The sequence below is a fragment of the Simochromis diagramma genome, unplaced genomic scaffold (assembly GCF_900408965.1).
Source record: "Simochromis diagramma unplaced genomic scaffold, fSimDia1.1 OVJJ01000293.1, whole genome shotgun sequence".
NCBI lineage: Eukaryota > Metazoa > Chordata > Actinopteri > Cichliformes > Cichlidae > Simochromis > Simochromis diagramma.
In genome coordinates, this window is record NW_024386801.1 from 10,462,807 (window position 1) to 10,489,034 (window position 26,228).

General features: G+C 40.2%; 1 protein-coding gene across 3 annotated transcripts in view; it reads left to right on the forward strand.

Moving 5' to 3' along the window:
• scaper (S-phase cyclin A-associated protein in the ER) overlaps positions 1-26,228 on the forward strand; it is a 57,617-nt gene that overhangs the window by 20,044 nt on the left and 11,345 nt on the right. For all 3 annotated transcript variants that reach the window (XM_040025706.1, XM_040025708.1, XM_040025707.1), the window contains 7 exons: positions 261-368; positions 4,096-4,232; positions 7,964-8,029; positions 8,457-8,583; positions 15,980-16,095; positions 22,649-22,772; positions 24,686-24,915. In XM_040025706.1, coding sequence (XP_039881640.1) covers positions 261-368; positions 4,096-4,232; positions 7,964-8,029; positions 8,457-8,583; positions 15,980-16,095; positions 22,649-22,772; positions 24,686-24,915 — 908 coding nt within the window. The remainder of the gene's footprint in view (positions 1-260; positions 369-4,095; positions 4,233-7,963; positions 8,030-8,456; positions 8,584-15,979; positions 16,096-22,648; positions 22,773-24,685; positions 24,916-26,228) is intronic.

Genomic DNA, 26,228 nt, shown 5'->3' on the forward strand with positions numbered 1-26,228 from the left:
AAGACCCAAAATATGATAAGATGAGTATTCTGAACAGTCAGTCGTGCAAATCTGCTATAGCAGAGTATATGGAGCTTGAACTAAACATAATAAATCCCTTTCTAAACTAAGCTTTAGAGGAGGCAGTTCTTGTCCCAGTGTATGTGTCTCTGTGGTATATTGTTTCACCACGGCAACATGGGGCCCTGTTGACCTTCTCCTGCCTCTTTCTCCATTGTGTCCACAGCACTGACCTCTGACCACTCTGTTTGTATTTGTAGATAACCTCAGAGGTGCACCTGTTCAGCCACACCAAGGGCAAGAGGCACCAACAGGCCGTGCGAGACAGCAGCAGCATCCAGGGACGGGAGCTCTCCGATGAGGAAGTGGTGCGTATCACTGTCACCCAGCTGGGAACAAACATCCTCTCACTCTGCCAAAGAGTATTGCCCTGTTGCTGCCTGTTTCATGTAAAAAAAAAAAAAAATAGACAAAGAGCACAGCAGTTGTCTTTTATGACACGGTCATTATTGATGTTTATACGTCCTCTTATATACTGCCACAGGCCTGTAGCTGGCTTTGTGAGATTACAAATGAGCCTTGAAATGTACTCAGTTAAGGTTCAGCGCTTCAGTGGAGGACTGACATCACCCTCTTGTCTCCAGGCTTTTTTATTTTTTGTGTGTCATGGAGCACTTTTCCATGGGAAGGCAGCTCATTAATGCAAGGTAACCTCTCAGGCTGCAATATGAGATTGGCTTTTCAGCAGGGCTCATTGTGAAGGTGACAACTGTTGGTGCTGTACGCAGAACCTTTGGCTTCAGCAGCTCCTTCATTCAAAGCTTTTTTTTTTTCAGTGAGGAATAATTGATAACTTTCCTTTTTTAAAATCATTTCCTTTCCAAATGCAGTTTCTTTTTGTTTCCTTTTTGACAGCATCATAACCTTGGGTTTGGGGAGAAAAACAGTTTATATATGAACACTTATGCCTTGTATTTGCTTGATTCACTACATTTTTAGCAGTAATCCTAATACAACCTTAACTTGTCATTTTTCAGCACTAATCATTCAGAATTTAGGTCGTTGCTGAGGTCATCCTCATAATATCCTGCATCTTAATCTTGATGTCATGCTTGGACAATTTGTATTAGATGTGTTATTACAGGACTGAGGCTTTAGCCATTCCTGTACCTCTAATATATAACATTTAGATGTCCAGAATTATCTTTTCTTATTTAAAGTGAAGAGACTTTGTTTGGATAGATTCATCTGCCCCACATATTATTTATATCAAAGCTCAGTTTCACAATTTCATTCACGCCGCTGCCAACTATTTTTCACTGTGGCTCCATAACTCTTCCTGCAGCGAAGGATTTTTAATTAAAATGAAGATGGTTTGTCCAACTGTGCTGTGAGGTCTGTGAGGTCACTCCATAGTTTTTCAGCAGAAGCCGATGTGCCCTCATATTTTTTCATTCTCTCCCATTCTGAGAGACTTGTGAATTAAATTGAAAATTCACTTGTATTCAACAGGGTGGATCGATATACGGGTAGAGGACTTGAGATTGCTTTCCTTTTTTTTTTTTTTTTTTTTTTTTTTTTCTGCTTTGATATAATGAAATAACATCCAAAACCCATATAACGCAAGGAATTTATATCTAGGGTAATTAATAAATAGGTTTCTCAGAGGAAAGGCTGTTCTTGTCTTTAGCGACTGGCAAGCACGATGAGTAGAGTGATCGCCACGCTGCATCGGGTATCAGAACTGACTTAGGCGAGGCACTGAGTAGTCCTCAAGGACTTGTTGAAGCTGTACTGATAGATCCAAATAGAGACGCCTGTTGAAATGTCCAGAAATTTTCTCCCACCACACACAGTTTTGAGATGTGCGGTCGATTCGGTATAGCAACAAAGCTGCTGTTTAAAAGAGCAGTCTCTCAACCAGAATTTATTTGTGTAGTTCAAGCGATTTAAGATTATTTACCTGATAATGAAGGAATAGTTGATTTGCTTTTTTGTTTGCTTTCTGTATGACTTCTGTCCTTCTTTTATGACTGTGTGATTTGCTCAACTAGCAGCCGAGTCTTATCTCTTTATCAAAGAGACTGCATGAAAAGGCTGTTTGTGTATGCCAAATGGAAGTCTACCACGCTGGCCTTTGTATGGTAGAAAAGATGGACTGGATGAGCATATCCTGTAGAATTTGTATTTCTGTAGGCTGTCTTTTTGATCTGTTAAAGGGCAGTTTGTGTCAAGAGGAAGATGAGATGTTTATAGTACTATCTAGTTTCTCTCACCAGAGGCAACGTGTAGCTGCAATGCCCTTTGACCAGTGTTTGTGTAGTTTTGTTGCAGAGGTTCCTTTGGTAGGTAAATATATGTTGTTAAATCTTCTCATCCTAAATTCACAAAGTTTACATAACAACCTTCAAAAAAGACAAAACAAAGAAAAAAAGAATTTATATCCCAATGGATACGTTTTATGTAACTAGTCTTTTCCAACAGATGTGTTTTATCTGTTGGTGAAGCAATTCCATTAAGTGAGCAGCCAGTTCACAGGATGGCCTCTCTGAGAGATTACTGAGCTGCTGTCTTCTAAGCGAGGGATAGCTACGGTCACGAGATATTAGTGACCTGTGATATCAGTGAAACGAGGGCAGAAGTGTGCAAATGCAAATCAGAGGAAACTACAGTCACATTCATTTCAGTGAATCGGTCCTGAAGCTTTGAAAATCTTGCTTCAGCTTTAAATGAGGAATGTAATATTGAGATTTAATTGAATTTAATATTGTGATTGTGTGTGTGGTCAAATTTAAACTGGCGTGTTTTGTGTCGTCTTTGTATAGAAACTAGAACTAGAGTCACACTCTGTTACTTTTGAAAAAAAAAAACCCAAATCATTCAAGAATGCTTCCAAATGAAGTGCCTTGATTTCTTTTATTCTTTTCTTGAACATTAAGACAGTGTCTTAGTTTTTCACTCGCTCTCTTTCTCTCTCTTTTCAATTTTATATGTATTTGAAGCAAATGTCCCATTCTTAGTCTCCCATGGTTGAAATCCTGTGAATCTTTAGTTATAAACTATGTTTTCCGCAGTAAGTAAACCTTTAGTTTTAGGCATTAGTTTTGTGGCACTTGTTTTGCTTTTGCACACTTGAGCCCAACTAATGACAACTGTTTCATATGACGCCTCTCGGTGAAGAGCCCTATTCAGGGAGCAGGTGCAGGAAAAACTTTGACCAAAGGCTGTGGCATCACACAAGATAACTTGCCTACATAACTGAAACCCTTTGTCTGGGGCCATTGTATCCTTTGGGGTGCTGGATGACAGTGTAATTTAGTAATTGGTCTCTTCCGCATGTGTCATGCTGTTCAAATTGGGTTATATTCTCTTGTCTATGAGTAGAAATATCATACTTGTCTGACAGGAAGCAACACCTCCTGGCCTGCAGCATGTCCGTGGGCAGGCAGGTGGCTTCAAAAGAGCATTCATTACTGAGAGTAATTACAGTATTCAGTGGTGTTACTGAGAGGTATGCAACAATGTGTCACATAACACATTCATAAGACTACAAGTTGCGTCTAATAATATGGAAAAGGATTAGGGTCACAGGAAAAAGTACAAAGTGGGCACGTCTTTTTGTTTTTTGTCAAATTCAGATTAAAGTCAGAATTCTGAGGGAGGAAAAAAACGTTGGAACTCATCTTCACTACTCAAAGAGGAGAAACAAACACAGACACTACTTTTCCTGCGATATGTCAGTGTAGTCTTTCTTTTGGTCTTTGCCTTCCTTCAGTTTACTGCGTATAAAGTGAAGAGTGTTAAAATTGTACGTAAAAAGTAGCAAGCAAATGCTGTTTAATTGCTGTTTGTACAGGAACAGTATATTTGGTGCAAGCAGCAGTGTTGTGTTGTGGCTGACATGGTGCAACCTCTATTTGTTTCCATAAAAGTACAATGTCTGCCTTCCAGGAAATGAGTGCTAAAGTTATGCACTTGCAGAAAATTACTTATTTTCCTTCCAGTGCGGCTCTCGGAGTTTGTTATAACCAATAACCTGAGAACAATTTGTTAGTAGCTTTTGATATTCTGTTTTTTTTTCCTTCCCTGTTCTAGGAGCATCTTTCCTTAAAAAAATACATTGTGGATATTTTGACGGACAGCTCTGTTTCTTCGGAAAGCATGAAGGATGGAGAAGAGCGGCAGAAGGCACGAAAGAAGGCCAAAAAGCTCCGCGCCAGGATGAACTCCAGGTAATTCATCCATTTTCTCTCTGTTACTGTCTGTCTCAATTTTTCTCACCACCCTCTCGCAGGCAGGAGAGGACAAACCTCAGCCAGGACTTTTTTTTTTCCTTTCTTTTTCTTTTTATGAGTGACAACGATATGGAAAACAGATGTTACGTGCATCCAGGCTTTCTACAAGGTAACACTGATGATGTTAATTTATGACCACTTTCCGTGATTGGGGAGCAAAGCTGCAAATCGATCCGTGGCTCTCCAGCTTTCACCTGTAAAGAGCTTTCCTCCAAATTACTGCCATGGCATTGCCAAATCTGAAGCCTTCCTCAGTACCAGCGATGTATGTTCAAGTATGTATGAGCCATGCCTATTTTTCTTGTTCTGAATTATTGATTTTTAAATGAAGTATCAAAGAAAATCAATAGCAATCAACAAATAGGAGGTGACGCTGCTGTGTGTCAGAACCTGGACCTGAACTCAATCAATCCAGCTGGCTGTCAAAAAAGAGATTTGAGGGATGAGACATGCAGTACGTACTGTGAGATGGTACCGATGCTTATTATTGGGAAGATTGTAAGACTTACCCCCAAAAGACAGCAATCGCACAATAAAAAGAATGAATGAATCATAAATCAGCATATTATGTCCATCAAACTTAGTCACAGGCTGAAAAATCATATTAACAAATGTGTATGCAGACATTAAGAAAAAGTGATCTGCTGAACATGTTTTTGTTTTGTGTTTTTTTTCAACGACACTCTTGATCCAGCTAGCTACCGCTTTGGATGCCTCATCTTCCATGTTTGATCACTGAAAACTGATTCCCTAAGCTGAATCTGATGACTCATCGTTACTGGCCAGGAACCATATCAAAACATTACTATTCTTTTCACTTTTAATATTCGCTTTTACAACCGAGCTTGAAGATGTAATTAAATGAAAAAACAGTGGCGATACACGCCAGAGGAAGAGCATAAAGACTTTATGTACACACAAAAATACCAATGTAATGACATGACTGTGGCTCCCGAAGTAGAGCAGGTGTTGTAGTGTTGGTACTTTGAACCCCCTCCTCCTCCTGTCCTCAAGGGGTTAAGTGTCCTCGAGCAAACCCTGACGTCCGGTCAGTGCATGTGGACGCACGAGCATTTTACTCACTATAGAGCAGTCCGTTTACCAATAACAATATAATGGAGGGTGCGCTGATAATGTTAATGGCATGACTAAACATTTGTTTCTCCTGCTCTCTAAACATTCACCACCACTCATGAAGTTTAAGGTTGGATAGCTTCGTTTTCGTCATTAATATTTATTTATTTTTGGTAAAGAGAGGGAGAGAGAGAGGAAAAAGACTGGCTATGTCATTTGTTATCGCAGGGATTTGTGCTGTTTTGTGAGTGTAGGCTGACCTAACGATCCTCTAAAATCTTATCACAATTAAGCTGAAAATTTGCCAATGAATGAGTTTTCACTGTTTTAATAATTTATAGTTCAGAAGGAAAAATGTATTCCAAAGAGGCAACTACAAGCTGAAACTGCCTTTCTACTGCAATGTTTTATTCTCAGCTCTGCTGTTTTTGGCTTTGTGAGACTCAGCGGTACTGAGAAAGTGACAACATGATCTGCCTCTGTTCACCATCACTCGCGCACCAGCTCTGCTGAGACTAGCACTCAAAGGCAGCAGGCCTTCAGAGGTCATAAATAACACAGAGCCCCTGTAAACATAAAGGTGAGCTGCTTCACCGCTGGGTGGAAATGAACCGTTTTATTGGAACACCGTATGGTGTCCGTAAAATGTGAGTGTGTCTCACAGGAGTTTAAACTAGGCCTGCATGGAGCCCTGTTGTGTCATAAAGTGGCACACACATACTTTAGCCCACTTATTTGGCGTAACTCCTCTATAATAAATTTTTTGGAAGGGAAAATAAGCTATTAAAATTTAATGTAAGTAGCCTGTCAGTGTCAGGATGAGTTCTGGACTTTCAAAGCAGAGTACACACTGATACTCAGATATGAGCTTTTTGCCTGTTTCTGGTTGCTTGTGGTTTGTTTTGTTGGCTACGTGGACCTAAGAGTGACGTGAATATGTAGACACGCCTTATAGAGTATGGAGAACTGCATGAGGTGCTAAGCATGGCCTTAGCTTGTGTTACCACCCTGATTCCTTAGATAAAGGGAGAGAAAAGAGGTTCCCTTAAAGGAAAAACATATGTCCTTAATAATACACAGACAAGCTAAATGGACTAGATTGAATTATTGAACCATTGTCACTTTTATAAAGGTTTTACCGCTTGTTATGACCTCAAAGTGGGTCTGTTTTGCAGTGTAGCCATGATTTGGATGTAAACGTGGAGAAAATTCTCTGTAAACAAAATGGAATAATTAAAAGGAATCGAGATCTCGTGTATTATGAAGTGCTTATAGCCCTACACTGTAGAAATGGGCTTTCTCCGTTATTGCCGAACACTAAGATTTATTGCCCATTTTTTACATGACTATAATAAATTGTGTAGCAATTGCTCCCTGTTTAACCTGATTAGATATAAACCTGTCAGATTAATATTGTAATCTCATGAATGGCAAACAGAGTGGATATAGTTCAAGTCCTTATTAAACCATGTCTGTGCTACCTATTTATCCTGCTCACGTGGCACATAAAATCACTACATATTCAGAATGAACGCTGAATCAGGTCACTTAGGGATTTTTTTTTTCCCTTTGCTTATAACTGTTGAAAATCAGTTCTAATGATTATTTTGTAAGTATTTTTCTTTTCTGTTAGTAAAGCTGATTTTAAGGATTTTTATGATAAATGAATTTTAAATAACATAATCAGTTAAATGGACTAGCGCTTTTCACTATAGGGTACATTCACCCAGTCATTCACATTGGAATGCATTAGAGGCAATTTTGTGTTCACTATCTCACCTAAGGACACTGTATGTGAACTAGAGGAGCTGAGGATTAAACCAATGGCCTCAAATTAATAGATACAAAATTAGCATTGATATTGAATTTCTGACTGCTTAAATTTGTGCACTGGCTATCTGTGATTTTTAGTCATTTTGGTCAAACTGTGAGGGGAAAATGTCAGTGTCTTTTGGATGAACAATCTACTCTTCACAATCTCTCGTGTTCAAGGGCAGACTTTAGTTGGAGCAGGTATGGCCTGTTGGAGGAAATCCACTTGTCGTCTTCCGGGAGGAGTTTGATTCTATCAGTATAGAGACGATTAACCGGAAGGTGCCCTGTCAACCTCTGATCAATAGTTACTTATCATGTCTGGGAGTGTGTGATTGACAGATAAATGGACCTCTCCATAACCCATTTTCACCCACAAACATGCACAAACACAAAGTTTGCCTTTTTCAGACCGGAGATGTTGACTAACGCCATGGAGATGACAGTTCTCTAATAGCCATGGTTGTATTGCTTCTAACCCCCATTAACTGTTTGACAGCGAGGGCAGCAAAGAACTCTGGTCTCCTTGTTAAAAATGGCAGGAGGGAATTAAGCCTTGGTGACATAAGTAGATGGCAGCAAAACACAGGTCTCTGCAGTGCTGCTGTCTGATTATTTTAAGCCAAGTTACATGGTGATTGGCTGACAGGCCAAATAAACAGACTGGGTTTGAAGTATTTTCTCTCTCTCTCCTCACACTTTGATCCTTCGTGTTGGTTACTGACGGGCCAAACACTTTTTTCCTGGGATTCAAGGACTGTTTCCTACTTCTCTCTCTTTAGAGCAAAGGAATATGAGACATCAATGGAGGCAAAGACTCAGGTCCCTGACTCCCCATACAAGGCCAAGTAAGTGTTTTCTTTTGTTTGGGGTTTTCCCTTTTTTTAAAAAAAATTGACATTTTTCTTCTGTATTAATATTTTTCCCCTGATGTTTGTAGTGCTACATCTAAAGCTTTCTTTAAAAAAAAAAATCCATTGCTTATTTTTTTTCTTAATCACATCTTTAAATCTGTAAGTAAATAAATCAGAGTGCAGTTATATTTCAAGTGTCAAAAATATAAAAAATGTAAATGTTCCATTATTCCATTATTATTTGTTTTTGTAAAGTGTTCCTAAAATTGACTCGAAGAGTTCTTTAATCATCTTTTTGTTTTGTTTTTTTGTAGACTAATCAGTTAATTGGTTAAACATTTTAGCTTTACCGGTGGTATGAAAATCCTAAATTAAGGACAGATGTTTTAACAGATTTATAACTTTTGGCTGTTATGTTCAGGTTGCAGCGGTTGGTGAAAGACCTGTTGAAGCAGTTGCAGGGCCAAGATAGCGGGCAGTGGGCCAACAACAAAGTGTCTGGTCTGGACCGAACTCTGGGAGAGATCTCACGCATCTTGGAGAAGCAGGTAACTGTCTGTTATGTTTTTATGCACGTGAAGCCATCCTTTTCTTTAATATAAAGGTCTATCACAAAGGTTTTTGGGTTGCATAATATGCTAGACTGATCTATGGTTTTACACTGAGCAGTCTGCCGCAGTGCAGAGGTCATGCCAGCCGTCTTTTTAGTTATGAGCTATGTTTTCGCTTTCTGCATACCAACTTGCCTTTGGTTATTGGCTAATGAAGACCAGATTAACAGTGTTTACACTGTGCACATGGTACCAATAGAGAAGCCTCCTAGCACGAGAGCAAGCATTGTCTTGTGTCTGTGTGGTTTGCACGACTCAGATGTCGCTGGTTTAGACTTTGCTAAATTGGATTTCCAGATGAAATGTCATTGATGCACAAGACTTTATTCAGCAAAGATCTTTTAATTTGACTATACAAAACAAGGAGGGGTTGGCTTTTATTGTAAATACTCCTACCACAACTGTATAAATAAATGATTTAAAAATGTAATGGCAAACTTTCTTGAATACAGTTCAGGTGAAACAAGGCTCTATAAGCCTTGTTGCCTTTTTTTTTTACAGTTTTTTTTTTTTTTTTTAAACAGTAAAAGTCACATCAATTTGAGACTTTGAGGGTTGGAATTAAAACACCTGCCACCATGTTTATGATGAGGAGAATATACGGCCCACTTCCTGTAATGAGGCATAAATTTCCTGCCAAGTTGTGGTTTGAACCATCAAAACATCCCACTGAGCATGCCTCTGGGCGTGAGGATAGAGACATTATGGTGTCCCATCAGTAGTGACGGGGCCGGCTGGAGAGGCTATTACCGAATTTCCCCAGGGAGACGGAGAATAAAGTGGCAGAGGTGGGTGGCATGGTGTTTTGTAAGGAGAGAGGAGGGGACCGGTGTGATGTGACTAGCGCGCAAGCTGTTACTACACGAGGACTCCTCCTCTCAGCTCCACGTGGTCCCAGTGGGAGGTCACAGGTCAGTGGGCCAGAGGAGATGCACTGCATTCAACAGTGGTGTCACTTGCAATAAGCAAATCAAGTGAAAGTCCTTTTGCCTTGTCTTTTTCCTCAGTTTAAAAGCAAGTCTGTGAAGTATTTTGTCAAGCTCTCCTTTACCATCTTTTTGCAGTGGTATCCTTTCAAAGTTGTGTCGAATCATGATTAACCAATGAGGCAGTCTGGGGAGTGCTTCTCTCCTTAATCCTTTGACAAAGTCAAATAAATAGAGTCTCCATCAGCATGGCTGTCTGGCCCCTGAGTCACTTCAAGTCGGAGCCGTTTTGATTATTTGACCTAACAAGCATCTCTCATGTCATTGACTCACCTACAGATTTGTTTTTCTCCCCCATATCTGATTCAGTCTCCACTTTCTCTCCTAATCCCTTCAACAACACCCGATGCTCCTCTCCTGCGCTGCTGCTTGGGTCCCAACCCCCCACCACCACCACCACTCACTCCTTCTTTTCTCTCTAGGCTACGTCTAGTCTCTGACCCCACTGTGTTTCTCCCCCTGTGGCCTCTAATGATTTTTCTTGTGTCAAACCTGATTTTTTTTTTTTTTCGCCCCCTCCCTCCTTACTTAGGGTGATTAAGGGAAGCAATTCTCCCAATGTGCTCCCCCTTTCTTTCTAATGCACACTCGCCTTATTGTTAAGCACTTGTATTTATATATTGCTCAAAGTCTTTACCATTCCCTTCAGCTGAAGCTTGTCTAGAAAAGGGCAGGAGCATGGGTCTGAGAGCCAAATACTGCACCAAGATTGTTTCGTTTTCATTAGGTAGCACTCACAGCTTGATTTGAGTGAGTAGTGGGATTGGTGGGAGTTGTATCTGGGGACATGGGGGAAGGTGAAGGGCAGAGTGGAAGGATTACAGGGTTTCTCACTGGGGCCTCCAGCTGACTGACAGGTTAAAACCTAGATCAGCAGCGTCAGAAGTTTTTCCAAAAAACAAGAGGGAGAACACATTACTTAGTTCATTTAATAAATGTGAAATTATAAACGTAGTGTTCTGGCACATTTTAAATGAAGTTGAATTTTAATTTCTGGTTTAAAATAAACAGTTTATTTTGAAGAGAGTTGCAAACTCAGATGTTGAGGTTCTCGGACAAGCACGTGCACAGCGGATCTGAACCTTTCTCGATATAGCTTGGTGTAGGTACATGTGAGAACACAACTATTGCAAACAGTGTGATCACAATCTTTAAACTGCATAGAATAGCATAAAGACTCAGTGCAGCTAGTGAGTTTTCATTCCGTATCCTGCCTGCTGCACTCTCTGCTCAAACAGTTTCCTAATCTAAACCAATCGGAATATTGGCAGAAGTGATAATGCATCTGAAGCGGACTATCTTGATTTGTGCTACATGTAAGAAAGGACATGAATCACATTTATGTGCAAAAACAACTCTATTGCTATATTTCTTGTTTCTTATGGTTTTTTGCCATTTACTGTCGAAAACAGGTTCTCCCAAAAGCATCGGTCCTTAAATATGTAGTGTGCCAATGAATGATCTGTGTAGACCTGGGGAAATCTAGGCTGACATGATTGTTTCATTTTTCTAAATTATCCCCCTTCAAAAATGAAGTCACTCATAAAGCAGACTTTTCAGATAAGTTTGATATATTTTATTTGAAATCCTTATATCAGACCTGGAGGTTTTTCTTTGGCTTAACCAAATGGGGAAGATAATTCTAAAAATTATTTGGATCGTTGGCGGAAGATGAAAAGTGTCTCTTAGTTTTAGCTCCAGTGTTACAGAAATTTAACTATAGGCTGTCATTTCTGTCTTCCAAACAGCCCTGTTATTTCTCCACCATGAGACCAGTGGGTAGTGGAATAGCTTTAAACCTCTTACTGTATTAGTTTTAGCTGAAGACAGTTTGTGGCTTCTGTGGTAGGTTTTGGTTTTTGTGGCCTTTTGATTGATCATGTGTTTTTTTGTTTTTTTTCTTGAAATAAACAAAGTTTGTGAATGAAGAGCAAATGTGGAAATGGATGATTCCACACAGCCTCCTAAATCATATGCCATTATGACTTGTATAAACAGATGTTTATACTTAGAAATTTTGACTTTAAAGTGTTTACTCCTGCAGCCTTATTGTGGTTTACAGAAGACTTGGCATGCTGTATAATGATGACATATATGTAAGGAGATGATCATCTGGTGTACTTGGTTGTGAGGGAGGATGAACCCTTGACATAAATGAAGACCCAGATGAAAGTTTAAGTCTTGCCTTAATTTACTTTGCCAGTTCTTTTCCATCTGTTCGTGAGGTAGCACAGTTGTGCCTTCCTCTTTGATTTGATTGGATTGTCTGGTTTTATGAGACTATGAAAAGCAATTTCTCCTGGTCACTGTTGCAAAAAATACCAGCTGCTTTGGTCCTCCCATCAGCCGGCGTAACAATAGTTACCCAGGGCGAAAATTAGATTAAGTCCTCCCAATGTGTTATTCAGGAGCTGCCTCTGACTTTCTGTCTTTGCCCAGTTTTTTTTTTTTTTTTTTTTTTAATTCTTAAGTTTTTTGTTTTACCAGGTTGCTACCGCTCAAAGACCAATTAGAACTTCAAGCACTGTTACTCGTCTTTAATCTATGATCATACTTTGGCTATGGTTAACCTGGTTTAATGCAAAGAATTAGAGCAAGGGATAACATTCAGCCTACAGTAAAACTTTATGTGCATGCAGTAATTGTTTTAGATATACTGACAATATTTTACACTGGATTTCACAGCCCACATTGCAACTATAAGATTGTCTTTGATATGTACAGATTGTGTGACCTCATAAGACACGTTTTAGGCCATAACTTAAGCAGGAATACTGAAGTACTTACCAACTGCCACACAATATCTTTTAGGATGAAGCGAAGATGTTTTATAGAGAAAGGTCAGCTTCATTGTGCCACCATACTGTTCTGCAAAAACATGCAAAAGAAAGTGCAATGACTAAGAAGAAGACATAATAATAATAATGGATTGCATTTATATAGCGCTTTTCGGGGCCCTCAAAGCGCTGTACAATAACATTATTCATTCACTCTCACATTCACACGCTGGTGGAGGCAAGCTACAGTTGTAGCCACAGCTGCCCTGGGGCAGACTGACAGAAGCGAGGCTGCCATATCGCGCCATTGGCCCCTCTGGCCATCACCAGTAGGTGGTAGGTGAAGTGTCTTGCCCAAGGACACAACGACCGAGACTGTCCGAGCCGGGGCTCGAACCGGAAACCTTCCGGTTACAAGACGAACTGCCAACTCTTTGAGCCACGATCGCCCTATCGTGGGTTTGTTTAATAGGGTTTGTTTGTTTGTTTGTTTTTAATAAAAACCAGCTGGCAATGCTATCACCTCACTGATATGTGGCTAAGAATATAGTCTCCAACAACTCGCTTGGTCATCAACCCAGTTCTTGCAACATTAGAGTGAATGCGTAAGATTTAGTTTCCCTGTTTGTTTTTGAGCTAAGGTAGCCACAATGAGTAGGGAGGGAACTGCTAACTGATAATCTTATCTACTCTGGGGAAATGTACTTATTTGCAGTCTTACCCAAAGTGTTGGAGTATCCTGTTGGGAGCCCTGGATGGAGGATCTTTATTGTAGCTGTCTCTTAGGAATGCAAGTTGTGAATCCTCTGATCTTAGAGAAACAGAACACTGTTTTCATTCAGTTAAGTGTGCATGCAAATTCGGCTTACTGTGTATATATGCTGTCATTGTAATTACCTTCATATAAACACGAATACTGTTGCTCCGCCTTGGGTTTGGAGAAAGGATATATCATCGCCAGATGCTTTGCTTAGAAAGGCAACTGCATTACATGGCGGCAAGATCAGCAATTCTAGATCGCAGGCTGCTATCATACAAAACAAGGCTTTATTTAAACCATCACAGTCTGATTTTGTTTTCTGTAGACCTAAAGGTAGCAGTTCAGGTAGCTTCAGCTTAATCTCTTCACCCGTATTGTTCTAGATAAATCTGTCAGCAGGACAGGAAAGGAGCTACTGAGCAACGAAGTCTTTTCTGTTTTATTTTTTTAATTTTTTTGCAGGAGACAACCAGGACTGGGCAGGTCCCGGTTACCCACTCTAATACTATTTGAGAAGCTACTATGAATGAGCTGCCTTTTCTCATTTGGCCCAGAAGCTTTTAGGTTGGTGTGTTGATGAGGGGTTGAGCCAAGTTCGGTAATCGAGACCTAATTGATTAAACACGGAAACCTTTGGCAGTGTAAAGAAAGGAAGTCACAAGTAAGGTCTTTTAAAATGTTCGCGTTGACTCTTGAGAGCGTCATGGAGACTTTTGCCATTATGTTTAATGCAAAGACTTTTTTTTTTTTTTTTTTTTTGCGTGTTTAAATATTTTTTTTCCGTCTTAACACTGGAATTAAGAAGCCGTTACCTCAGCAGCCGGCACAGATGACAGATGAAGAGCTTATCTGTAATTTAGTAAAGCGTTTGTCTTTCAGTGTGTTCGGGCTTGTTGGCAACTTCCCATCTGTGGAACAAAAGCACTGTGAAGTGGCTGGATTTTAGTGCTGTCACAGCTTTGAGGAGACCGTAACCTCATTAGGTAGAGGAGTGACCTGTAGGCTCTCTGTAGTTGTGTGAAGAAGGCCCTCCGTCAGCAGCTCACCTCCACTTCCTCTGCTCTTCATCCAGCCAGGCACAAACATGCCTCATAGTCAGTACCCACTCCAGGATTTGTATTTGTTGATGTACGAGAAGCTGTAGCAACAGCATCCCACATACTGCCAATTAATCTATCGTCACAGGAGACGGGGCCTATCTATTTACATGATGTTAGAAATCTAATCCGCTATAATTATAGGTTTCCTTTGCAGAGTCATTTTATTTGTATTTTTATATTGTAAGTGGAGTAAGGAAAAAATAATTCAACAAGAGGAACCAATGGATATCATTTTAAGTAAGAAATATTTCTTAAATATTAATTTGTTCCTGCTGAAATTCTGTAGTTATTAGTTCATTTCCTCACTGATTACATGACAAGTGATGTGTGACAAGCAGATGTATCTAATAATAATGCTGATTAAGGGTTAGGATTCAAAAAGGAAGTTTGGTTTGAACAGAGGAACAAAGTAAAACTTTCTCTATTTTTTTCTATTTAATGTTAGTGAGATTCATGCAAAGGTTATTTCTGCCAATCTTTTTACTAAGTTGGAAATACCCAAAGATATTAAAATTTAAAATATCTAACCTTATTTTTTTTTATTGTTTTAAATAAGTTTTACATACCAATCGAATTCCTATTTGTCTAAAGCCAAAGTGCAGCCCCTGATAATAATTTACGTAGTGCTAGAGTAAAAAAAAATATACCACTGTGCATCTCATTTACCCACCGTTCATGTCATTTTGTGATATAGGAACTCAAAATGATGCTAACTTAGCATTATACTTCTGTTCCAGTTTTTCTTCTGTTTCAGCCATCAGTGCTGACTACATTTTCCTAAGGCAGCTCACTGAGAGTTTAAAAAACTACAAACCCATCCAAAGTTACTGAATTCCATGAGGAAACTCCAATATCCCCTAAACAAAGATGGCAAAAACACTGACTAAAAGACTTTAATTTGTGCTTTTTCCAGGTTGACTATCATCATATGCCATATTGGCACTCAGTGATCAAAACTTTGAAAACTCCTGGTCTCAAGGTTTTGCTGTCTACAACAAAATTGGATGGAAATTTAATCTACAAATCTTAACCAATTAATTTTGTTGACGTTTTTATAGCTTTCTGAAATGCATTGCCATATTATTGGTGTGAGAGCCTTCAACTCTCGGTTTGGAAATAATGTATTCTATAATCATGCCAGCTGGTGGCATCAGCCACTGCCCTCTCATTTGTATTTGTGAACTATAATATAGCAGTCATAAATAAAAGCATGAAAAGAACTGACCAGAGCCACTTTGATATTCAGCTATTTATTAAAGTTCACCTAAAATGGAATGTTTCAAACCCAAAGAAGATGAATAATAGTGATAATGATCCAGTAGAGCTATAGTGTCTTGCTATTAGAACAGTTCAAATTCTCTGGGTTGTTCTGTTCTTAGATCGCCTGCTTGGCGTTTTCTCACTTTTACTTAGCCTGTTGTGATCCACTGAGACCACCCTGATGCTAACCGGAGCCTGCAGAGCATTTTGCCTTTCACTGAAAGTTCACTGTTGTGGGGCGGAGTCAGGTTGTGCACTTTTGAGATTAAACAGGAATACTTTAGGGATCACTTTGTTTCACATTTCAATCCTTTACCCCTGTAGGAGAAAGAAAGGCTCCGTCTCCAGCAAGAGCTATGTAATCCCCTGTCAGGCCGGCTGCTTGCTGTCCCCTGACTACACCTTTGTTTCTTTCTTACCCTCGCTCTTTCTCTGTCCTCTCCTCAACAGAATAATGCAGACCAAGTGGCCTTCCAAGTAGGCGGTGGCCTGTCTGCTCTGGAACAAATTTTACAGGTCATCACTGCTGCTTCCACACCCACCGCAGTTCCCCGCATTCCTCTCAAGTGAGTATCATCACAAAATTAATAATTTTTGTATTCATGTGAACCAAAACATATGAATGTGTTTTTTGTTTTAATTGTTTTATTTATTTATTTATTTATTTATTTATTGCTTCTGGCTTGACCACAGTTGGAGTTTAAGCCATCAGGGTGATATGTCCCTTTACCTTATGTTAACAGCTATTTCAATTTTAAAGACACTGATTAGACTACAAAATACATAAATCAATAATCATGGAGGACAACAAAAAACACAAAACATCGAATCGGGTTAGGTTATTTATCTGTGACAGTACACACCTTAAACACTCATTTTTAAAAAGACAAAGTTCTCTTAGTGCAGCTTTGTGTTGCAATAAATAAAAGCCAAAGCGTTGAATATACAGTGGTATTAACATTATCACATGTTGCTTTTTTGTTTGTTTGTTTTTGTATTTTTTCTAACTAAAAGATAAGGAAGGAAGGAAGGATGGGGATGCTTCTGAATGATCCATATTGTTTGTCTGTCTGTTCTCTGCTGAATTCACAGAGACTCTTAGCTTTTACAGTCCTCCTCTGCAATGACTCCTCTATGACTTTATCCTTTCAATGACAGTTGCTGCTCTGTTTGCTCCATGTGAACGTTTTTGCAATCGCATAAAGCAAGGGAGCTAATGTCAGCTAACCTACTTTATCAGCGTTTACAGTTGCTTCATCTCAATAAATACTCTCAAAATGTATTAATGAATAACAGCGCTGCCCTTCAACAAATGGGAAGCATTTCCATTTCTGTAATCAATTTGTGTTCTTTCTTTTCTCCCGAAACACAAAAAGCACATGTGTCCCATCTATCATTCAGAGTACGAAATATTTTTGAGTTGTGGGTCTGGCGCTTGCATGGCCTGCCAGTAGATAACTTCAGAGAGCCTGCCATAGTCACAAGTGGGACTCTGTAATGGACTTGAATGGCCTTGCTTCCCCCATTCATTAGCATTTACTGGTCTCTGACTCTCTGCTAATGGACAAATGCTTCTTATATTTATAATGCTTTTAAAGGGCATCACATGTATATTGTTTCTTCTGTTTTTTTTGTGGTCTCTCTTTCTCAATCATTGCAGTCTTTAAGAATTTCAAGCAGACTTCTGAATTCGAAGCAGTATTATGTTGACATTAGACTATCTTTGCAGCACAAAACGTGCTCACAATAATCTCCTTGGCATTGTACATCTCTTTAACATGCTTGAATGAAAAGGTGGATTATTAGGGCCATGTGTTTCTATTGTTGGGTAACAATACAAGCAAAGTCTTGAGTGAGGAAGAAATTATTTTTGTTATTGAAAAGGTCTAAAATGAATGGTTCTTTTCAATAGCTACAAAGGATTTTGTGATTATCTGAAGAAAAGCATGTGTATGATAGTTTATTTACAACATATACAACAGTTTAATAAATGAATGCACTTATTACAGTAGCTTTGTACCCCAGAGGGTTGTAAGCAGAGATTTCTTTATGGTTTTTGTAAAATGTAAAACGCAGCAGAGGTCACGCTCTGTTCTTGTGTCAGTCAGGTCAGTGCAGTCGGCGGCTCATGACGAGATGCAACATAAGGACAGAGCCCGGCCGTCTGCTTATCACTATCTGTCATCTGGATTGCTGTGTGGCCTAATGGGCTGCTATACAGACGCTAACCCCGGAGTGAGCTACATTATCTGTTTACAGTGATGCTGCCATATTGATCACCTCCTCCCACCAGATAAGCAGAGTGATTTACAAAAAAAGGCAGCTGCCGAGATGCTCCTGCCATATCTCTCCCAAGGGAAGCTGATTCCATCTTGTTACCATTACATTAATGAGCTAATTCCTCGACGAGGCTCCACTAATGTTCTGGTGTAACCCTGTGGTCGCTGGAGTGACTAGATCAGGGTTTATGCAGTCGCTGTCGTTAACGTCAGATGAAGAGATTTCTTACAAGAGGCACAATAACATCCCAAAGTTTGGCATGAGCTTTGTTGAATTTACATCAGTTTAGATTTTTAACTTACTTTTGATTTTCATTGTTTTCATTATTTTTCCAGTAATTCATATTTGTCGCCATTTTAAGTCATTGTTATTAGAGACATTGTTTAATGTTAAGTGACACAGCTGAGGGTTGTATCCTCACAGTTTATTGTTGTATCAATACAGTCTTAGATTATAGTGAAAAATCCATTACAAGTCTACATGTATTATCAAATTAACAGTACAAAACCAAATATTATTCAGTTTACGTGTTTTGTTTTTTTCTTAACTTTGATGTCTACAGGAATCACTAGACCTTATTTATGGTTGGGTTTCCTTTTTGATATTTGTGGTTAAGACTGCATACATAACTACATCATCTTATAGATGAACATTGAATCTTACCCCTCATCGTGTGTGCCAGCTGCACAGAAGCTAGCTGTTTTGTCCTACTCAGTTGAAAGTGTTTCTTTAGTGTGGGAGAAATAAATGAAGGGGTTGATCCTCGTTTCTGTAGCCGGTGTCCTTTTACTGTCCTTCCATAATGACAGCTGCAGATTATGAGTTTAGCTTAAATCCAGTGTATTTTTTTGTACACTGATGGAAACTTATACTGAGTTGGTATTTAGATTGCAGATGCCTTGTCCTTGTGACTGGAATAGGGGTCACAATGGGGAAGGGAACAAAATGCACAAATGTTCTCAGTCTCGGTGCAAAGTGTTATCTTCCTGTACACAAACTGAACAATGAGAGGAACAGAGGCGCTGATCTGTGCCATTAGGTAGCAAAGATGAAATTCAAACATTTATTTTCTGAGGGTCTGGTCATATTCTGTGTCGATAGTTTCCAGTAATTTAAAGAAAGACGGCGCTGTGATTGTAACAGGTCAGCTCCAGAGAGAAGTTTACAGTCCCTGGACATGCGTGTTAACCCAATTTGTCTTTCCACTTCTGTCTCACATGACCTGTTGTATCCTGTGAAATCAGACCTGCTACCTGTGGTTTTATTTCAGGATGTTTTCCGCCATTTGGGAGTGTGTGCGTGTGTAGGTGTGTGTGCCTTCACTTGTGTGCATGGTGCGGCGTGACGGCTCATCAGATTTCTCCTCCTTCATAGCAGGCCAGTGTGGCACGACAGCCAGGGTAGATGTCTTGGAAGCACTCAGGGTATCGGAGAGATCAACAGCAGAATCAAATTAAATGTCATTTAGATAGCTCTGAATGAAGGGATTGTTTGACAGCACAAGGAAATGGGTCTGCTCCTCACCTTTTATTTTGGCTTAGGATTCTTTTTCTTCCCCTGTTTAAGAGGCAAGGGCTCAACCTGATCTGGAAGTTAGTCAGATTTCTGCAGCGCTGCCCCCGTCAGGCTTGACTGCACACATAGGAAACTCACAGAAAGGGCGAGGAATGTGAGACTGAGGTTGAGGAGCACAGATCTCATTGCTGATAACTCAAGGCAGTGACAAAAAGCATAAAGACCCTTTTTATATGCTTGTTGTCCTGTTGTCAGCTGAACAGACAGTTGGCCATTTACCTTGATAAATGGACTTGGGTGAAAGATAGCTGCAATCCATAGCCGTATATCTAAGCGCTAGGGAACCTGTGTTTATGGTTGTTACTTCTGATTTATTCCAGAGAGTTTATTAGCCACACTTTGGGTTTTTTTGCAGACAAATCCTCCGCTTCTGGAATAGTTTTGTGCTGTTATATTATTGAATTATTTGTTTGCCTATCCTTGTTGATTATGATCTGTAAAAACCAGCTGGCTCCTGTGGTTTGAAGTGGTTTATGGGGGTGCGAGACAAGATCAAGTGCACTACTTTCATGTCTGTATGAATATGCCTACCTTTCATGTAAAATAATATTCCTTGCTTGTGTGGGATTAAATTTAGTGTAGGGAACGTACATTGTTCTTTTATTTACACATTATGGTCTGTCTTAAACTCCGCTCCCAAGTCCACCAGTGATGATCCATGTTGATACTTAAAAGCTTAAATCCTGGGATAGCCAGCAGTTTTGGAAACCTGGTAAACACAATATTTCCAATGTAATGAGAATCCCATAGTGGTGTAGGGTGAGGAATGTGGAGAGTTTAAATAGACTGGTGCACATCAGTCCCCACAAAGTTTTGGTGTAACACGAGAAAGGGTGGTGTGGCACTTTACCAAATTGTTCCTCAAAATCTTTGACTGGAGCTGTCAATGAGGGCTGTTTAGAGGGGTGAGATTCCCAGAGGGGCTGGACTATCAGGTGTCGTGCTCATCAAGCTCAATTAGGTGGGAGGAAACCAAAGACAGATCACCGCGGTGGTTCATTGTACACTCTGGTGTAAGGGCATATAGCTCAAACACGCCTTTGACAGCTTACTCATTTGTTAAGAGATGGCCATAGACAGCCCTGATTAGCTGTGTTACAAAGCAACTGAATGCTCATTACATGAGAAGTTAATTGAGTTGAAGGCCTCTCTTACTACTTTCCAAGCGATTTAATAAGAATACCCTGATCAGTCTTGCCTTGAATTCATTTTTAAAAGTAGTTTTAACTGTTCTACTACTGTTGGACTATTTTTTTGTTCTAATAATACAATTTGTAGTATCATTTAGTAAAGTAAATATCCAGTGTGTCCTTATAGTCTCCTTTAAGAGGGTGGAGTGTAGGGTGGTGGTGGCTGAGGAGCTGTTGGAGCAGCTGGAGTGTGTCCCAGCTGACACTTCCTGGACTGGTCACCAGTTAGTCACAGGGATGGGACGCTAAACCGTGGAAACAGCAGTTTTCACAAGGAAAAGTGTTTTGCAGCAGCCAACATGAATGCAGGGGTATACCTAAACTTTGTCACCATGGGAACACTTTAATAAATGAAGTCACGGATAGACATCATTTAAAAAGTCTCAGCTGTGGACAGACCGACCAAAATGTGAAACAAAATGAAGTCGGTGCCGTAGCACTAGATTGGACAATAAAAAGGGGATTTGACAGTGCAATAAATACATTTCCAATGACTTATTTGGAGTTTTCTTTCTTTTTTTTTCTGCTTTTATTTGTCCTAAAAACAGTTATATCCATCAAAATTCAACACAAGCTTTTGGCAGATTGCAAACCCTCAAAATTTCAGTGTAACCTGAATGCTAACATGACAGTAATCAAGTCAAACCCTTCCTTGCCATTTAATCTGATCGATAATTTGATAACCCTACTATTGTGCACTACTTTACTCAGATGTCACATAATCTCGAATGACACACCGGTGACCGAAAGTAATTCGTGTCCCTTTGAGGATTGTACACGGCAGCTACCAGTGTTTTCATGGGTGAAAAGTTTTTGAGTTGTCGGTTTGGTGTTTGCGCCGAAGCGAATTTTTGTGCAATGTTGACTCGAGAATCGAGCAGTGAGAATCTGATGCTGCATGACTGCACACAAAGCAAAGTTTGGTCGAGTTCTCATGTTACCTCACCTTGTTGTTCTACAAACGCTCCCCGTATCAGTGCACTTAACCATTAGTTAACTTTTTCCAGTTCATAAAGATATGAACTCCTCAAATATCTGTCACTGTATTTGCCGTACATTTAATGACACAGTTTGTAGTTTTTTGACGTGATTGTTTAGTGCTCTCTCATTGTTTTCAGGTGTGTGGACGTAATCCTTGATGTTAAACTTGGTTGCTATCCTCGAAACATAATGTTTCTCATATTGTTACACCGTTCGATGTCTTAGAGCTTTAAACTGTTCTGTCAGTAATGTTAAAAAAAAAAAAGTGGGCAGCGTTATTGACAGACGTTAGTGAACCTCCACCTAATCCATTTTTCTTCACAGTGCCAGTGTGGTTTGACCGAAAACGCGCAGCAGATGTGAAGGTTCGGTAGATATCAAAATGTTTACCACTTGAAATAAACATGGCCTACTTTAGGCACTGGAGAGGCGGATTCCTTTCTTCCAGCGAGCAGATAGGACACGCTATTTCTCCAATGGCTAAAATATACAGTTGTCAGAAAATATTAACTGATGAAACGGGGCAAGGGGGGGAGTAGCAGTCACAGCAGAATGATTGGTCAGTTATCTGAAGCATTAATCTTCTCTGGGGCTTGTTGTAGAGTAGACATAATACAGAGGCACGCTGACGGGCTCAGCGCTGACTGCTGCCTGGGGCTGCCTGGCGGCTGTGCTGTGAGGAGCTGCTAAGAGAAATAGTTTTATCTCTCCAGCGGAAATGCTGCACCATCTCTGCCAAGATGAGACCGAGATTGAACTCAGCACCTCTGAAGGTGGCTCTCGTGAAGGGAGTGTCCGCATAAGTAGCTGATATGAGTGTTTTATATCTCAAATCGGTTTCCTTACTCTTGCTGTCAGTGAGATATGCTTTTGACTCGTGAAGACAAACTGCACCCTTAAGGAACCACAAATATAGAAGAGAGTGTGTTTGGTTTTCTAATGCCTGCAGATAGTCTTGTCAGTGCCCCGGTCACGTTTACATCCCAGTAGTTCATGTTCTTTAACAAATTGGAAGGGGTAAAGCGTTGTGCCCTGAGGTTTGTCTTATGTCAAGCTTTTGATCAATAACAGTTTTGTCATCTTTTTCTGTTAGATCCCTCTGTTCTGCTGTAAATATCTACAACCTGGCATGCTCCTGCTGCGCGCTCAACTGCTCCTATGTGCTGTTTAGCAACAAGATAGTCCTCCTTATGGACCTGCTGCTGCATCAGCTAACAGTAAGTGTGTGCATCCCAATGCAGAAGATGAGAGATGCAATGTAATACAGTGTTTTGTGTGATTAGTTTCTGCCAACAACATTATTTACATTCCTATTAAGTACAGGAAATATAGAGGCAAACATGCTCAAAGGGTGCTTCCAGGTGTGATCAAACAAACACAGCCTCTCTCCTAGCCACACATAAATGTTGCACATGTTAAGAATTCCATGTTTTCTTTACATTTATCTGCTCATATACACTGGCTTGACCATAAAGGAAGCAGCGTTTTTACTGCTGTCTGCTACAACCGCAGTGTTAATGAAAGACAGAGTATGACAAAGAGCTAGCGAGTAACAAACCGTTGCCCGACTTCTCCACAGATGCCTCTCAACTGAGGGAATGTGAGAGCATAGTCACTCGGGGAGGCACGCGGGCATGGGAGGCTGCATTGCGGCGGCATGTCAGCCCCATATCCCTCAGCACTCTGAGAGAAGGACTGTAAACATCAGTCCGCTCCACACATCCAACGGTGGCGGCTCACTGGAGCCGCCTACACTCGCAACCCAGACAGGACAAGGCACAGACACAGGGCTGTGGTGCACGCATGAACTCTACTGGGGCTTCCTTCCCCAGTCGAGTTCCAATCCAAGCAGTCATATTTCCTTAGGGCACAGAGGGAGAGGTTCGCCTGTATGCTTCAGTTTATATAAAACATATCCCCACAGCTGCTCTGCTGACTGACATATCCAACAGCACCGCAGAGGATGAACTAACTTTTCTCCTCACGTTGACTGCAGATTAAGAGTTGAGCTCAACATTCACTCGAACTCCGATTCGATTCATAAGTTGTGATTTTATTTGTTAGATTTTTTTTAAGTTTACAACTTATATATATATATAACTTTGAGTTTTGCCTACGCCTGCACATATTCATGTGCACGTCCATGTTTTGGAATTTGTGTGAGAGTAAAGCAGTGGGGGTTGCACTGCCATATGAACATGCCCCCTTTTAATTAGATTTGTGGAGAATGTCGGTGGATTTACCTACGCTGTCAGCATTCACCCTAACCATTAGACCAAATGGGAAGGTTCGACCTTTGCGGGGTTTCACATTAAACAGTAGCACTATATTTTAGCGGTGGGCTGCTGTTTTCGTGAAGTTTGCCTGGAAATAAAAATGAGACGAATACTTGTGTTGCTGTGCTGTTTGATTTCTTTCTGCAGCCTTTTTATTTGGGACTATATCTTGTCGTGTGGCTGGTTTATTGTATATCTTTTTCATGTTTCAGGTTTGCATACCTCAAGAAATGCTTTGAAAAGCTTTTTGCATTTCTTTGGAGAAGGGGATATGACTTTAACTACATTCTGATATTTTAAAATGTAATATTGTAAATATAAGACAATTGTAAATGGCTGTTAATTTTTTTTTAAGACTGTTCTGGTTGTAACATGGCTTAGGTATAAGAGGCTGTAGCCATATGGTTATGGTTACAGCCTCGGCACCTCCATGCATTTTTATTTGAAGTGTTAAATCGTTATTGTGATGTCGTAATGGTGTTAATTGTAGCCGTTATTAAAAACTAATTTTTCATCCACTGATAAAAGGCCTATTATTCTTGCATGAATTAAATGTAATTAACAGTATAACAATACAATTTGTTAGAAATGATTTTATTTAATGCTGCTGCTTTTCTGTTTCCAACAGGGAAAATCTGCAAGAATTTAACATTAACATCTTTGCTAATTAAACTGTATTTAAAGTTTATGCTGAAAACTAAGTTTTCAAGCTTCTAATATTATATTTCTACTGTAGTCTCTCAACATTAGGGTTCATAAAAAAAAATCTAGTGTAGATAAAATAAGTTTATAATTGCTTGTTGTGCTTTCTTATTTCAACATTTCCCCCCACGCCCCCTCTTTTATTCTAACAGCTCTACGTCCCTGATGAGGACAAGTCCATTTTTGGGCGCAGTGTAAACAAACAAGTCTTTGAGGGTTTGACGACAGGCCTTCTTCAGACCATTTCTACCATCCTGGGGTCCCTGTGGCCTCATATCTCTGACTCTGGGCAAGGTGAAAACATGTGCATTTCCTCCCAAGATGCCAAGGTCAAGAGCTCTGCCGCAGAGTCCTTCAACACTCGCACACAAGATCTAATCAGGTATTTTCCCTCCGTTGCTCTATACTACTCTCATGCTGCTTCTCCTCCTCCTGCATGGCTCCCTTTTTTCTCTCCTGCACATCACTCCTGGACTCCTCTTCACTGGGTTTAGAGTTGGTCAACAAACATGCCTTATGTAAAGAATATCCTGACAGAATGACAGTTTGCTTGGAAGCGGTCCAAGCAGCGTCTTGTTAGAATGGGAGTAGTGTGAGAATGAGGTATAATCTGGCTTCCTTCCAGCTTGTGCTACATTTTAAGTAAAATCTGCTTCTCAGGGGGGGAGAGTCACAAAGTGGCATGATACGCTCACTTCCAAAGCTTTGAAAGTTACCCTTGAACCTGGTTTTCAAGCTATGTGGGTCTGTGCTATAGCAGTCGAGGCTGTGATGGAGAAATGTGGACTGTGAGGAAAGGCAGGCCCGGCCTCATGACACCTTGTGGACTAGTGCAGTCTTTCCAGTATCCCTCCCACAAACCATGATTCATCTGGACAGAGCAGCTGCACAGACCCACCAATCTCATCCACTGACCCAGTTATAACCCTAGAGGCAAGAGAGGGCCTGAGAAAAATGGTGTCTTCAGGCTGATAGTCTTGAGTACAAATGCAAGATTCACCTCAACTGTCTTAAAATGTGTATGCGAGGAAGAATATAAGATGAAAACATTGTAAGTGTTTGCAAAAGTCTCCTCTTTTATAACAACCTATTGTATATAGCACTTTAAAGGCTCTCCTCATATCCTTTCTGCCCATTGTTGGTTTCTCAGTTTGTTTTGGGCTGCTTTTAGTCCACTGTATGTGTTGTGTTTCCAGTGCATGGTCAAATAGTGCAACACGAAGTGGCAAGGGCGACCACCAAACAGGTTTTTAAACAGAGAGCAGGCACAGGACAAAAGTGTGATGAAAGATCCTTTCAGCCCAAGTAAAGACGTGGAAGAGGATCAAGTCAAAACAATGGCACTTGGTTCAAGTGTCCATTTCAGTTCATAATCACCTGTTTGGAGAGGAGATCAGTGAGTGACAGTTCTAACAGAAACGCTATACAAAAGAAGTGAACGTTGAAAATGGTGATAAGATGAGGGAAAACTGACTTCACAGCAAGCACAGCAGCAACTTGAAAGTCTGGACTGGCAGCTGCAGTTCCCTCTAGATTTCCGTAAGCTCTTTGTACCCAAAGGTTAACGCATGCGGGAGCTTTGAGAAGACTAGCCTCGGGTCAGGAGACTGTTAAGGGCCCAGAGCTGGGCTGGCACAGGGGCCACAACAGCCCTTTAATGATACTATTAGCAGTGATTTGTGGCTGGAAGAGTAC